General features: G+C 36.4%; 1 protein-coding gene across 2 annotated transcripts in view; it reads left to right on the top strand.

Moving 5' to 3' along the window:
- L (zinc finger protein Lobe) overlaps positions 1-16,987 on the top strand; it is a 125,260-nt gene extending 108,273 nt beyond the window's left edge. For both annotated transcript variants that reach the window (XM_015511558.2, XM_015511566.2), the window contains 10 exons: positions 5,524-5,666; positions 6,858-7,074; positions 9,502-9,664; positions 10,021-11,144; positions 11,699-11,860; positions 11,933-12,151; positions 12,224-12,400; positions 13,370-13,771; positions 14,437-14,793; positions 15,449-16,987. In XM_015511558.2, coding sequence (XP_015367044.2) covers positions 5,524-5,666; positions 6,858-7,074; positions 9,502-9,664; positions 10,021-11,144; positions 11,699-11,860; positions 11,933-12,151; positions 12,224-12,400; positions 13,370-13,771; positions 14,437-14,793; positions 15,449-15,856 — 3,372 coding nt within the window. In that variant the 3' untranslated portion in view covers positions 15,857-16,987. The remainder of the gene's footprint in view (positions 1-5,523; positions 5,667-6,857; positions 7,075-9,501; positions 9,665-10,020; positions 11,145-11,698; positions 11,861-11,932; positions 12,152-12,223; positions 12,401-13,369; positions 13,772-14,436; positions 14,794-15,448) is intronic.
- Positions 16,988-17,664: the final 677 nt, after the last annotated feature.

Raw genomic sequence — 17,664 nt, 5'->3', positions numbered from 1 at the left:
AAACTAATCATTTATATATATAATCACCTCATGGTTAGAAAAGAGAAAGACCCTTCTATATATGAATCATATTATGTGGTGTGGAGTTCGCCATTAAACATATATTAACTGAATGTTTAAAGTACACAAACTCAAGAATTAAACACCACGTACTATATAACTTAAGGTGAAGCCTTACCACCAAATCTCCAATCAAATAACAACATCATCAACTTACTTCTCAAAGGAAATCAAATTATATAACATAATCCAAGCTTAAATCAAAATGTAAGCCATGTGTAAAAGTAAAACAAATATATTTTAATAACTAACCACCTAGTAGTCGATTATAATGAAAAAAAAATTATAATCAGTTAAATTACAAAAACTTTTTTAGAACTCGCAAATAATGTTATACAAGGTACAGCTCAAAAACAATATAAATACCTTCGACCTTAATATTATTTAACGTATATAATAAATAAATAATAAGTGGTTATATAAATATGTAATAATATTTTTTTAAATGATATTAGTATATCATTACGATACAATGTTGTCGTTAGTCTGTTTGTGGATGAAACGTCACTGCTCGTAATGACGTATACCTATCTATAATAGCCGCGTGCTTAACACTGTCACGCCGTTTACATAATAAATTCGGGAGCCATCCATGAAAACGATCATAAAATCGTCGTACTATTATCACGCTGCACCAACGACACGCAAAAGATTTCGCTAAAATATTATCATCATGCTCCAATTTGTCCTCTCTGTCGTAGAAAGCGGGCAGACTAAAAACTGTGAAAGCCAAATGTTATTATAAGTTATATATGTGTAATTATACGACAATACAGTTTATACTTATCAGTTATCATACACGAAAAGATTATGTTCACAATATTATGGTTTTCTATTTGCGATAAATCGCATATTTTTTAGTCGACGGCAAAACCTTAAAAACCACGTCTGGCCAACTTGAGAATACAACTGTTAATTCGATGCAGTCCGTCGTGAGTTTGCAAGACTTCGTCCTCAAACTACATAAGTACCTGCTTTATAATTATTCTACATTAAAGTTTTCCTTGAGACGCGACTAATACACTGTAGTCAGCTAGTCATAACATGAATGGTAAAACTTGTTAATCAACTGTTCATTTTTAGTTTCTCGTGGTTACAATGGTTATGTCGGTGCTTGTATTTTACCATAATATATACATGCGGTGCATGATCTTATAATATAATTTAAAAGAAAGAGATTTCGGAGGAAAAAAATTTAAAAAATTAAGTTTTTTATAAGTCTTATAAAATATGCTATTTAAGTTATAGCCATTTAGGCGCAATGATGGAAAATGATTTTAGATGCTAACTTATTTGAATTATGAAAGTGTACGTCTAAAAATAATAGTTGACACTAATAATCGCACCAATAATGTTGACAAAATATAAAACCAATACCACAAAATATTATGTATCTCACACTCTCATATAAGCGAATATAAGTAAATTGACTATTTTTGTCACCCGCCGATTTTTAAGGATAGCGGACAATCGCCATATTGAGACAATTTCCAACCATAATATTTGATTGTAATGAGCATATGGCACACTTTTTTTTTTAAATTTCAGATGCCATCGGATGTTTTGAGTTTTGTGTGAAAGTTTTGAAATTATATTTTTATACAGTATTGGAGAAGGGAGATTCCTGTGTCGTTATGGATTTATCTATTCCTCACGAACCATGGTGCTTTGAGACATATATTCTTAAAAATTCCTTTTGAAGGATTTGGATTTTGTTTATTTTTGAAGAGGAAGCTGCAGCCCAGATTAGATAGACATAAGTGATCAGTGGTCGGATTATTGAAGTGTATATAGAAGATGGACGATCTCATTTGGAGGGTTGATTTAAAGTTAACCAGGGGATATAAATACCTATAATAAAGCAAATAATAATCTAAAACCAATACTATATTTTTAGCTTTTTAATCGCGTACGTTTATATATTGAAAGTATGGCACTGATTTTACATGACTATTATACGCGTAAGACGTGTTAACATCCTTTTGTCACTTGTTTTTTCCTCCAATAAACCTCTTCTCAGAGGGCGGGAGATGGAAGAAACGGGCCGTAAACGCGATCGGTGAGAGATGGTTTTTTTTTTTTTATCGTGAACGTGCGAAGTCTTAAGGTCTGTCATCCCGCCTCGCTTGTAGACCGCGGATTGCCGTCGTCGGTTCCCGAAAGCCGTCACGTTTTTCTTACATCACTCGCGAGTGCGAACTAAATTCACGTTACGATCACAAGCCGACTAGAGATGAAGAAATAAAAATGATAAAATTCGTAATATATAATACTATATTATCTACGTGTACGATGCAGACACGTAAAAACTGTTCGGGTCACACGGTCGGGAAAACAAGCGCCTACGCACGTATATAGCCCAAGACGACATATTTGATATTATAGATACATAATAATGTGTACGATATTTTATATTACAGCCGTCATACACGACGCGTTATATTATAATAACATAATCGTATAAAATAAAGAGCCATAGAGCAGCAGATACGGAACCGAAATAAAACACGACGCCGACGCCGTCAAAGACACCTTCGGCTCCACTAATAACAACTGTATATAGATACCCATCTGCCGACAGGTGGTGGTGGTGGTGGTGGTGGACCTCGAAACGCGGTTGCGATGTCTTGTATAAAGTGTGCGCTTGTGTGATTTTGTATGCATACGTGTGTGTGTGTGCGCGCAATCGAGTTTTAAGTCGTTTTCCCCCTCGCTGGACGTGGTTCATCGGATGGGCGCGTGCCCAGAATCCGCGGCGGTGCAGGCGGTCACCGTCATCGTAGTCTATAACACGGAATAATAATAGTGATGGTTAAGTATATTATTATTATTATTTATGTTTAGGTTTACTATATACGCTATATAGCCTGCCGACGTGCGACGTCGTGGACCGCGTCGCACCTGCAGCTGCGGCGTCGACAACAACAGGTGCTCTCGTCATCGCGCTTTTCACCGCGGCGACCCAAATCCGGCGCGCGCGTAGAATAACAATAATATTATCGATTAATCTTAAAATAAAAACCAAATCGTCACGTCAGCATCAGTCATCACCATTCCACCTGTTTTGTTCTTCTTTGAATCCTCTGTTAAGCGAACAGTGTATTGGTTTTCATGACCTTCTATTTTAATTTTTCCGTATCAGTTTGGAAGAGTGCTCAAGTTTTGTACGGAACCACTATCCATTAGTGTATTATTATCAATGGTAATAATGGCGAAGATTTATGGGATTTATTTGATAGTTTCTTTGAGTGTTTAGTCACCATATTATATTTTATAATCTTACAATACGAATAAAATAAAAGCTATTTCCCGAGTTAATCAAAAATCAAAATATAAAAAAAAAAACGAAAATTAAAATAATTCGAATTTAATTTTTAAAATGTGAACACTTTTTTAAAAGGAAATGGGCCACGCGACTTTAAGTTGTTAAGAGAAATTAGAATTAAGAATTATACGTAAAATTTGATAAAAATTATATTTTCTTAATAATTATCTTTTAATCGATTTTAATATAAAATAATGTACCTACCTATTTTTTATTTTTATTTCATGACTGTACTTTTTGGGCACTAGACATTATAAGAGCGATCATAATAGGAACAATGAAGTTTATAAGCCGCTCTGCTGCAAAATACGTACATCATTGATTTAGTAATATTCGTCTAATCGCATTATAAAATCTCACCCAAACGTAATGTGCACGTCATGTCTACACATTATAATAAAAAAATTCGCAAAAAGAAAAAAAAAACGTTTTTGTGTTGCCCATTACGCTCGATTTTTGTTGTCGACCCGTCAAATGCTTCGGACGTATACACTATACAGTGCGCATAATAATATTGAAGTTATATCATCACTGACATCGCGACGTCCGGATCTTAAACCTGCATGTCCATTGTCCATAATATCAGAAAAATTCGCACACTGCGCGGACGTTGTATGTAAGGTCACCGGGGCGGGACGAAGAATGAAAAACTTTTGTGCGTAAACTTCGTTACGAAATCGCTGTATGAATTTTAAAAACTTCACCGTAAACTCATGACAATAACGCTATTAACTAGGTACCAACTATATTATATTATACTCGCCACTTACACGCGATATATGTATGTATGACGTATTATTACTGTTTATCATAATACTTATATATATATATATATATATATATATGGGCGGTACGTGCGCGGCGGTCGTTGTAATGTTCTTTCTTCTCACCGTGTAGACTATAAAGGATATTATACCTACAGACAAGAAACTTATTTATAAAAACGATGGCAAGGAGGGCACCCAAAAATAATCAAATATATGTAGATATAACCATAACCATCGTTTATTAATGTACACACTTTGTTTAACATCAGGGCCGGATTGGTTAGGCAAGCTACCGAGAAAATCTCGGTGGGCCGCTCAAAAAAAATGTCGATCGTAAGTGTTTGGGCAATTATTTCAGAACACAAATTTGAATACATTTATTTAACTCTGTGCGCTACGTCAAATCTAGATTAATTTATACATTTTTATTTGAAAAAGGCACCTTTTAGGGCCGGTTAAAAAACTAAATCTCGGTGGGCCGATACCTTGTCTATCCGGCACTGTTCAACATTACACAATATGTTTTTGTAATTAACCTAACCTAACCTAACTTATTTTTATAAGTAGCAATATATTTTGATCACATTATGTGTCGATAAAAAAAAAATTTTTTTTGCTACAAAATAAGAATAAGAGCAATGTTCAGGAAATTTTCGGAATAACAGTATAACACAATAAAACAAAAATATCGGAAGTTATCTAATTTTCTGCTGCCATGGAGATTTTCGTCACTTTATAATACAGTCAAAGGTCTGGCCTTCTATGTACACGCTGAACACAGACAGTTTGTAATTAAATATACTAACGTATCATATTATAGTGTACCATAAAGGGTATTTAGAAAAATCGTGCATTTTTTATTTACTTATCCTAAGTAGTCAATCACAAAGTTTGTTCATTCGTCGACTATAATAGTAATATAATAGCCTGTAAAACGGTATAATAATTTGGATTTGGTACCTCGGGGACACTATAATATCTATTATCACGACCTCCACTAATATTGTGTTAAATGTTGTAAATCAAAATGGATCTCGGCTAATGGTATAAACATTTGCTTAAATACCCATTATTCCGATATCATACTCTATATCAGCTTTGGTAAATATCCGTGTCTTGCATGACAATTATCTACAATAAATATTATTAAAAACTAATATCAATTAAAATCGATCGTCTATCCTGCAGCTGAAGCCGGTCGTCAGGTTGCAATATATAGTGTTCGATCCGGTGCAACGATCGCACAGCCACCGTGTGTGTAACGTAATATTATATCGATGATGGTTATGACCACACGATGATGATACCAATAACAATATTGTATGTGATAGTTGTTTAGTGACGGTTGTGTTTTGCGTTGTTTGATTTCAGACTCATGGAGAATCAATGCCGTTCAAATGTCAATTCTGCCGGAGGCTGTTCAAACACAAGCGCAGCCGAGACCGGCACGTGAAATTACACACGGGGGACAAGAAGTACAAATGTACTCAATGTGACCATGCTTTTTCAAGGAGGTGAGTTGCACCTATATATACCTATACCTGCGAGACGTGCGCGTGCGTATCATAGATGTATAATATTATATTATGTGTTCCGAACGTAATGACTATATCATATATCATATTATTATATATTTATTGGAGACTTGTCCGTATTATCGGCCGGCGACCACATAATAACACACACACACACACATACACACACACACACACACACACACACACACACACACACACACACACACACACACACACACACACACACACACACACACACACACACACACACACACACACACACATATATGTAGCTATATACATTTATATATATATTCACCTATAATGTATAGCACACAATTCTGTATGTGCACGCGGCGACTACGACGCACGGTTTTCCATTGTGAATTCATAGTCACGTACGTCGTATAAAGATATTTGGTACCTAGTTGACTTATAATATACGCGCCGAATTCAATAGGTTATTTTCTTTATTTTTTTATTTTTTCACGTAATTACCGATGGCCACGCGTCCAACAATTATCCACGGGGAGAGACACACGTATAACACACACACGCGCGCGCGCACACACACACTTGTATAGGTACATGTGTATATACGGTCGTGAACTTGTCAAACAGACGGACAAAATGCACACGCGTATAATATATATATATATGTACACACGTATTATAATACCTGCACATATATATATATCATATAGGTATAAGCACGCCCACCCAAAAAATGTCATGCAGACGTGCTCCCGAATACAATGCTAAAGAATATTATCGTCGGCGCTCGCGCGTCTCTGCAGCACTCACGTATATATATATAGTGTATATATAGGTATGTATGTGCTAACAAACTATTGTGTGCAGCCACCGCCGAGTGGACGTGTGGCCGCAAGTACGTTGAACTAAGTAGAAGAAGAAACAGAAGACGTGTGTCCTCACACGGATGCACGCACAAACACTCGAAATACAATTTTATTTTTTTCTAATCCTAGCAAACTCCCATAGTATACCTATAATAAGTTATCGCGCCAACATTAATTTTGTACACAATCCCTAAAATATATATATATATATATAAAATAGTTACCTATTACGTCGGCTCGACCAGATAATATAACATAATAATTATTGCACAACTTTATTCGATTTCTACGCGCTTTATTATTAATCGACTGTTGTTATTTGTTACAGCGATCACTTGAAGATCCACATGAAAACGCACGACAATCAAAAACCGTTCCAGTGTACGGTTTGCAACAGAGGTTACAGCACGGCGGCCGCGCTCACGTCGCACATGCAAAACCATCACAAACGCGCTGCGGAACGGGCCAACTCGCCACAGATATCAGGCCCCTCGTACAAGTGCCTCCAGTGCACGCAGATATTCCGCAAACCCGACGAACTCCAGGTCGGTACCCGTGAAATGCACTTATTCTTCCCACCCGGTTTCCACCCCGCCGATGTCAGACGTGTTCCCACTCGCCCGCGGCACTCACCTACAGCCACGTCCATCCAGCGACGCATACCTATTAACGTATCCCTTTGCGACCACGAAATACACACATACACACACACACACACACACACACACGCGCGCGCGTGCGCGCGACACCCGTAAACCCGTTTACACCCGTGCGCGATTTCCGAAACGGGTTTTCCCGTAACCCCTCGATGTCAAAATAGTCTCATCGTAAACGATATTATAGTTGGCTATAGGTATAATCACGTAGCCCGAAGGTTTTCCTGTTTATTGGACTTTTCATTTCGACTACTTTCGGATGGTATAAAATTTGGTTACGAACATAATAAGTATATTACGTTGTGGACCACAACCATTTCTGAATGTACGTACCTACGAGGCACCTATATCTAATAACTATGATTAGAGTAAATTGCAAATAGTGACACCTATATAATTGAATACCTAATACAACTTTTCTATAATTAACTGCAGATAACGCAAATTTAATGGGCTGTATGACATAAGCGCCAAAGGTACAAAAATGACCTTTCATTTGCGCCAAAATCTGTAGAACATAAGCGCCAATCTAATATTGTATACCTGCTATACCCAACATATGACATAAGCGCCAAAGGTACAAAAATGACCTATCATTTGCGCCAAAATTAATATTTTATATAAGTATTAAGTAGGTAGTTATTTAAAAATTTCTATATCTTATAAAAATTATATTATATTAATATTAATATGTTGATAGTAAATTATAATATAGGTATAGGTATTACATGCACATCAATATTTAATAGATTTAATAAATTGGTTGATTTTTTATAAAAATAAAATTACGAAATTACGAAATAGGTACTAACAATATGTTATAACACAAACTTCTCACCCACTGTCTATTTGACAATCTATCGTAATCAGATAATACATATTTTGTCGATTAAGATTAATCGTTTGGAGTTTTTTTTTATTTAATTCTGTTATTTAATTTCTGACGCTTTTGTACGATACGACTTTTTTTTTCTTATCTTATTTTGGCGCTTATGTCTTACACCGATTTAATGGTTGACACAAATAATTTTAAATAAAAAAAAATGACAAACAGAATAGATTCAGCTTATTTACGCTGTAATATACGTAAATATACCATATAATGATTAATGTTTGAAATTGCTACTAAAATCTGATTAATTTTATCTATTAAAAACGATTCCAAAATCGAGTAAAATAGAGTCACTTCCTAAAGTAGGAGGCAAATAAAGCAAATAATATTATTTAAATCGGGAGACAATTCGAGTACATTTATAGTAAATATTATACTATCACAGATCATACCTACCTCATATTTTATTATATAAACAACTAACCACAAACTACGGTATTTTATAATAGAAAATTAATATGACACGACCTTGTCACCTTGAATGAAAGTCGTGAACACTGGAAAGTTGCGTTTAGTGTTTCTGAGTATTTTATTTGTTTGACGTGATCACCGCTAGATGGTACTGCAGAAATATAAATTACGCAAATAATAGATCGTTTTAAATTTAATGTAGAATGTTTTGAGTTATTTTTATTAAGCGTACCCTCGTATTTAAGCATATTATGATAATATATTAGTATCATAATGTATAATAATAAGTAATAGGTAGTTATAGGTAGTCTTGTACAAAACGTTTAAATTAAAATATACATTACAAGCAAACTGTATATTTACGGCAAGTACAAGTTATTAACCGAAATTTGTGAATTAATTTTAATCCTTAACTGACGAGTCTATATTAATATATTATAATAATTGCGAAATTCGCTAACCGCGAAAGTTTATTTTTAAAAATAATTTAACAGAGAAAATGTAGCGCAGATACTCAAAAATTATAAAATTTCACCATACTTATTCTATATTAAGTACTTATACTTTCTTAAAAAATAAGTGTTGAGGGTCTAATGTGATACGATGGTTGACCACAGTCACCAATATATTTTATGGTCATGCATTGGCCGCTATCGCTAATTCCCGGATGGGTGACCACTCGGGTTTTTAGTGACGAATCCTCGCCCCATATACACGTTTTCTAAACCAACCGGTACCATCATCCACCACAATAAAAACGGCACTAATAAACTTCAGGCTAATGACCTCAGAGATATTGAAACCTCGTCTCGATAAAAAAAAAATAACAAATTATGTATTGAAAGTTGAAACCATGAAAGTTTGTTCAATCGCAGCAACAAACAATAACGTTTTAGCCGACGTTCAGTCAACACAATTCCTACCATTGTTCCGTCTCACTCAGAAATACCTATTGCGTGATGACATTATTATTTTTCTGACAACCACTGAAATAATTATTATCTCACACACAGAATCACACTGCGACGCATCATCTTGGGGAGCAACTTTCGTCCAACTCACGGAGCTCGAAACGTTCGACACCGCCAAAAACGCCTAACCAATACATTTGCATGTACTGCACCAAAGAAGTGTCCAGCATGGACGCGTTGCAACAACACTTCCAGACCAAACATTGTAAGTCGTGTTATTGCTTATCTGTGTTAACAACCGCCACTGAATTTAGGGTAAACTGTTAAGTGTGGTGAACGGTGAACTATTTCTTTGAAATATATCGCAATATTATGCTATAATTTATTACCTAGTAGATAAAAGTGAATAATCCGTCAACTTGATTGTTCCGAGCCGATACCGCGATATTTTCGACAATTATTTTTAGATATCGATATCGAAATTATTCGGAAAATACCCAAGATATCGATAACGTTGGCCAACACTATCTCTAATAGTTATTTTCCAAGTCAAGCAACGTACGTGACATGTTAATCAAATATAATAGTTTCACTTAATCTTTGGACTTTGCTTGTTCACAGCTGCGATCGTCAATGGCAAGCAGCAAGAGGACATCTTCTCGGCCGTACCACCGGCGGCCGCGTTCCCGTGGCTCAACTTTGCCGACTCACCCGCCCTGGCCCTACCACCGTACTCGTGTAGGTTGTGTATGAGCCAATTCCCGTCCGTCACTTCGTTACAAAAACACTTTACGACCGCCCACTATCTGAATTCCGTCCTCAACAACAACATACCGAACAACAATAACAACAACAGCAACAACAACAACAACACCAACGGGTGCAAAAGTGGCGGTGGCGGCTTGGTGCCGATGTTCAACTGGCCGGCAATGTCTGGCGCAAACGGATACCATCACCACCGCCACTCGACGCCAGCCGGCGGTGGTGGTTTCTTGCTCGAGGAAACCGTTCAGACAGGTCCCACAGACTTGTCGCTGTCCTCATCCAAGCACGGCGGCGGTAAGCACCATCACACGTCATCGGGCAAACACAAGTCGGCGGACGACCAGCGGAACCACGCGACCAGCAAAAAGTCCCGTTCGTCACCAGGACGCGATCTGTCGGCGGCCGACCAGCAACGTCACATAAAACAAGAACGCGTCGGTAGTCACAACGCGTATGACAGCAAACACCTGCAGCAGCCGAGGCCGACCACGACTCGCCCGCCTTCGCAGTTAGGCATCTCCAACCACAACAACAACAATAACAACAACCACAGCATTAACAACAACAGCATTCACGCTGACAACAAGATCCAATTGCCGTGTCCGCATTGTCATCTGACGTTCGCGCTCTTCGAAGACTACCAGCAGCACGTTATCGGGCACTTCCTGATGGCCGCAGCCGAGTACTCGTGCCAGGAGTGTTCCACTTCGTTCGCCACGTCCGAACACGTCCAGAAACACCTGATGGAAACGCACGCGCAGAACTTTTACCGGTGCATGCTGTGCAAAGAAGTGTTCCCGACCAAGTCGGCGCTCAAAGTGCATTTCAGCATGAACCATGGCAGTGAACACCGCATGTTCCGCTGTAACAACTGCACGGGCCTGTCTCGGCCGCTGTTCCAGACGGAAATCGAGTTCATCGATCATTTACGCAACACCCATTACTCCGCGAGATCGCCTCCACCGGTCCAAGCGAACCTGGTAAGTTATAATGCAGCTGCATTGCGCATGGCGAGGGATAAGAGGTGATCGATATATTAATGCAAGTTACCATATACGTTTTTCATTTCTCATAATGAAACTACTTCGGTGAATGATTCGTAGAGTTTCGATCGATAAAAATCAAACTCCATGGTTTATTAGTTATAGTATTATAAGAATTTAAAGATTTTATAAGTGAAGTAAATAGTAATGGACCAATAATGAGCACAATTTAAGTTTTTGACTTGGAGGAGCTTTATTTATTTAAATGAAACAAACTAAGGCCAAGCTCTTTTAAGCCCCCTCCCCCTTAAATCGCTAAGTTATAATTTAAAATCTTAAACTTGATTTTTATGGATTTAAGTAATCTAAAATATATTCTGTATTTAAATTAGATATTGAAAATGCATATTTTTTGATAAAATATGATAACGAATAAAAACATTAAAAAAAAAAAATATGTACGCTAGTGAATCACTCGGTATTTGCTCGCTTATAGCTCTGTATATTTCGATTTAAGTAAAACGTTTTTCATCCATTTGCGTGCTTTTCAGATGTTGAGGTGTTTGGTGTGCCACGCCACGTTTAACACGCAGTCCGACATGGAACAACATTTAGCTAGTCACTCCAAACAGTTCCAATGCCAATTCTGTTCGGAAGCGTTCCACATCGAGTTCTTGTTGGACAGACACATTCAAACGCATCACAGTTCGAGCGTAAGTCACTGCGCGGCGGTCGGATAATCACCATACATCTAGATGATAGTATAATATTGTCAATGATTACAGATTTTGAGTCACCTTAATCGGAACCACAGGGAATCGCCGAGTTCCATGTGCACGTCTCCAACGTACATTTCCCGGACGTCAGACGGCAGTAAACATGCGACGGAGAACGGGACGACCGCTTGTGATATATGCGAGAAAAACGATTTTCGAAATGAGCTGGACCTAATGGCCCACAAGAGGACGATGCACCAGGTGAAACCTACAAATCTTTCGACAAAAGTGAGATAACGATCCTCCCGAGTATTTATATTTAGAAAAAACACAGATTTTAAACTTCCGTTTTCAACCCAGGTGAGCTTACATTGCGCTTATTGCAACGAAAACTGCAAATCGAGAACAGATCTGGAGAACCATATGAAAACGCATTCGCAACACGGTTCTAATGTCGGAAAGCACAAATGCAACATTTGTGACGAAATCTATCAATCCGCGATCAGCTTGGCCGAACACAAACTCACTCACTGCAAGGTGCGCATACTCGGTTATACTATAATATACTGACTATGTATAACTTAGTTAATTATTAATAAGTAATGACCATCGAGTATCGATACAGACCAAATTTTAATAATTTTATTAATTGAAATATATTAAGACGATGTATGTGAATACGCAATTTAATCTTTAACAAAATTATGGCAGAGAGGGGAAGGGAACGCCGGTATTCAACACTATTAAATTATAAATTAATACCAGTAAAATCGAATGTTAATAATTGATAATTGTAAATGTGGATTATATAATATTTATATTTTATATTAGGATTTATTAATTGATCATGTAGGTACCTTCGATAAATCGTAAAGTATTTTTTATAATAACTTATAACGAATTTATTTGTAATAAATTATATCATATAATTTTCCATTATTATCTCTTATATCTTTGTTTGTAATGTAATAACACAATATTAAATTGAGTGTGTGTACCGCTCCCCTCTATTATTAATGGCTTATAATATTTTACCGTTAGAATTATATATTCTAATTTCGCCCTTGAACTTTATTCACCTGTTGTTCACTAGTGATATCGTGTAATTTTGAATTTTAGTATTTACAAACAATACACGATTACGTATAATATATTTCACATTAGATTATCAAGGACTCCCAGAGTAGTGTATAATATAATATATTTAATATATTTATTTTATAAATTTATAAATTTAATAAAGGATCCAATTTGAAGTTCGTCGGGACATGATGATAAATATGGGACAATCTCGATTTGAACGAGACAAACAAATGCCCCCTCCCCCCAGTGAATATTTTATATAAAATTATCATATATTATAATATTTCATATAATGTTAACAAGATATAATTAGGATATTATTATATTGAAGATTTATGTCAGCTCTATCATAGTCATAACCATTTCAATCTTTAAACTTTTTCTCCATATCATTCTTACATGTATTATTAATATTTCTATCAGGTGGCCACGAGTACCGTGTGCAGTCACTGCAAGATGACGATCGACAACGAGGATCAGTTCCACCATCACCTCCAGAAGCACTGCAACCCGGTGAACGCGAACGGCAACCAAGTGGCGTTTCCCACGTCTTGCATCATATGCAGGCAAACGCTCGTGTCGGACATCGAGGTGAAGGTGCACGTGCATTATCACCTGTCTCGGCTCAAGGAACCTCCGGCCGTGTGCGGCAACTGCAACCGGTACAAGCGGTCGGCGTCGTCCCCGTGCACCGGCTGCAACCCGGCCAGGAACAGCGGATCGGAACGGTGTCCGGACTGCGGTGCGGCGTTTGACGCTTTCGGCGCGCTGCAACATCACCTGACAACTGTCCACAGGAAACCGTTTCACTGTTTTAAGTGCAAGGTAAATGCGACATAAACTATCCAAACGGTAAGCTACCGTGCACAACAGTTAGGGTGATTTGCCAAGCGTACCCATTCTTTTTTTTTCTTCTACAGTGACTACGTTAGTGATTCGAAATCTGATTTTAAGAATTTTCAAATATTCACGAAGACCATATAGATTCGATTTCTCGTGATTTTTTTGTGCGAATCGAGGAGTGTACTGTGGATGTACCAATTCTGTTTTTCAAACGAGAACCCATTTTTTTCTACTGTTAATTATTATTTAGTAGATAATTTTTCTAAGAATTCTGACATACCTATCTAAATCAAAGAGAACTATAAAAATAAACGTTAAATGTCTTGCCATCAACGATTTTATTTCTGAACGATATTTCTTCGAAATGTTATGGCAGACAGAGTTGTAGTTAGTATGTTAGACAGCAGGGGAGGAATGTATTCATTATTAGAATATCGCGAGTGATTGCGAGAGCTCTGATATGAAATTAAACATGTTTGAAAATCCACGTGACACACACTTGTATGCCACACGTAAATTATAAATTACAAAATATAATAATATAAAAAAAAAAGGTTTGCACTCCGTCGCAACGCAACATAATATTGTTGTGATGTCGCGTATTTTGACATGCATGCAATAACTCCTACTGCTGGTGTTTGGCACAGATCGGGTTCGAGTCGCAGCAGGAGGCCACGATCCACTTGGGCACCCACCTGGCCACGCTCAACGGTTCCGTGGACGGCATCGAATGCGGCCTGTGCCCGTGCGTTCTGCCCACGGCCAACAGCCTCCAGACGCACCTGATCGAGCACACGTTCGCCGGCTGCAAGGCGTTCACTTGCTACCTGTGCTCGGCCATATTCACCGCACCCACCGGACTCCAGGCGCACATGACCGTCGACCATTCGGCCGAAACGCCGCCGTACGACTGCCCCAGGCCCGGATGCCAGGCCAAGTTCTTCTTCACCGCCGAACTGGACAGGCACACGCTCGAGCACCAGGGACAGGACGTGCTGGCCAACGTGAGTTGATTTATGACAGCGCAGCAATGCACCGCCAACATTATAGTCGTGCACTGTGTTACGGTGCCGACCAGTACAGCCCACGTATAGACATGGGGACATAGCCGCGGCTTTCCTCAATAAACAGGATTTCGCCACAGTTCGATTTCATCAGAAACAGAAGAAATATAGTTCCTTACTATTTTCCTCCACTGTGCGCTCCTCAAAATAATCAAAATAAGAAATCGTTACTTCTTCTTTAATTTAAATATTATATATGTTATATAAATATTATAAATAAAATACCAACGGTATCATGATATTATACTTTATCATTTTCTAGTTAATAGTTTATTTAAATAATTTTTTTACCCATATAAGTCTGACTTTAATGGCCTTAACGATTTTTGTCACCAAACTTCTTTTAATACTTAATAAAATAAAATTCCATACAAAACAAACACTTCATAGAAATTAAAATTTAAAATATACGTAAAACCAACTAAACTCCTCTGTCATACCCATATGAGTTGAAATAAAATTGTAATTAATTATGTATATGTGCGATGAGCGGCGCATAATAATAATATTATCAAAAGTTAAATACCTAGTCAATAATTTTAACTTATCAGTTATCGAATCAAAAATTAAACGGTCGCTTCGTTTGAACTTTCAGATGAACTTCTACAAATATCAAAACAAGCTGATGTCCATCTGCGATAAGTTATCGTTCAAGTGCGCAGATTGTTATCAGAGCTTTTTGACCCAAACCGACTTGCAGTGTCACGTGTATGACCACCATCGGCAGCAGAAAGACGCACCGCCGACGGGACCGGAATCAAAAGACGTCAAACAGGAAATGAGCGGATGCGTGGTTAACGGTAACGCGGATGAATCACAGCTTTTGGGTGGATGCGAACGGGCTGATAACCCAATCAAAGAGGAGGAAGATGGGAACGAGGTGAACGTGAAAACGGAACATCATGAAAAGGACGACGAGGACGAAGAGATGATCGATGTAGGTGTGAACAACCGTGGCGAATTAAAGTCGGGAGACGATGAAGAAGACGTGGACATGCGTTGACGGAGTGTCGTCACTACTCGGCGTTTAGGATGGAGTGTTCGTCAACCAGGCCCAAAAATTTATGTTGTTATTCTCAAATTGTATTTCAAAAAGAATAATCACCTCAAAACGTATTAAGACGATAGACGTGTGAACTCGATTTTTCCCCAGGGCCTCTCTGAAATTGTTTCTTATATATTATATTTCACCGTCATAATAATGATTTATGAGAATACAGTTATTATTATTATTATTATATGATTATTGTTTTTTATTATTGTTATACATACGCGCAAATGATACGCATGATATTAGAGTATATTGTTTTTAATAAGTAAATTCGTATTATTGTTACATATTATTATTATTATTATTAACGGGATAATATAGTACACGTAATACTCAGCGTGTTCTGTTTATATTACTATTATTGTATGCATTACATATGATTGTATACGTTGTATTTACGGTAAATAATGCGCACACATAAAGTTTTAGGTGGTGAAATATTATTATTATTATTATGACCTCGTCGAGGAATGAATTATATTATTCGAGATAAATTATGTTATCGCTTTCTTTTCGTACGTATATTAATACTTTTTAGCGTTATTGTTCATAATATTATAAATATAGTATTAAACGAGTCTTACATATTATTTAACGTCACTTATTAGCTTATACTATTATTTAATGTCTTATAGGATTTATGTTTATGTTGAACGATTCATATAGATATTCTGTTATTATTTTTTATTTATTATTGTACAAATATCATTATAGTTCTATTATATAGAGAAAAAACACGTGTATATACAACGATAATGTCTTTAAGGGTTATGGCTATTTCTTATGGTTAACAATATTTTGTTTTTATTTTACTTTAATTGTGATACTATTTTATCAAAACGGTTTTTATTATACACGCCGTATTTTTCTTTCGTTTTATTTAATCATCCACTATAACGTCCTTGATAGAAAAAAAATGATCTACTTACTAGACAAATTGCTAGTTAGGTTGATTATAAGAACTTGGTTAACAACGCGCACCTATATAGTGTCTCATAAACAACATCCTTCTATAGCTGCACTTAAAACTGTTCAATATTCCAATAAAATTATAATATATCGTATTAGTATTGCAATGTGAAATTAATGTTTGGTATCATTGAGCACATAATAAGTAAGATAAAGTAATAATTATATACAAGGTACTTTTTACAAATTTGTATGCCCAATTACATATTAATAAGTAATAACATATAAAACTGCTGAAAATGTAATCCCTAGATAAAATATTTAACCACCTCATTGATTAAATCACAATATTATCATTTACCACAATCTAAATTAGTTTAAATACTATTTTCTAACTTTTTGAACAAGTCTCACGTATTTTTATCACCCATCTTGTAATTGACGCAACTACAATATATTAGTTTTTAATTTGATGTAGAATCATTTTTCAAAAAAGCACTTTTTGGAGATAAACATTTTATATTGATGTATTGTATTTAAGTACTAAAACATTTTATTTTAGATTCTCTATGAAAACAAAGTTTTTAGGTGCACTTGCCAGTTGCCACAGTGCATTATAACATTTATGTAGGTACTTTTCATATTTATGAAGACTTGTAACATCATATACCTATTAACTAAATTACTAAAGTACCTAGTCAGTAGTCACCGCATATTAGACCTACTTTTGAACCAGACCATTAGAGTTCAGTAATGAAACGAGTCAATCAGGTGAAAGGCAAAAAAAAAACTATATATACCTAATTATTTAATTAAAATATTTATTAAAATTTCACCCATTATAATATGTG

This window comes from Diuraphis noxia, unplaced genomic scaffold, assembly GCF_037042655.1.
Source record: "Diuraphis noxia isolate RWA-SAM2 unplaced genomic scaffold, SU_Dnox_SAM2 contig0002, whole genome shotgun sequence".
Classification (NCBI taxonomy): domain Eukaryota; kingdom Metazoa; phylum Arthropoda; class Insecta; order Hemiptera; family Aphididae; genus Diuraphis; species Diuraphis noxia.
The sequence above is the reverse complement of the archived record's forward strand: the minus strand, read 5'-3'. Positions and strand labels throughout refer to the sequence as shown.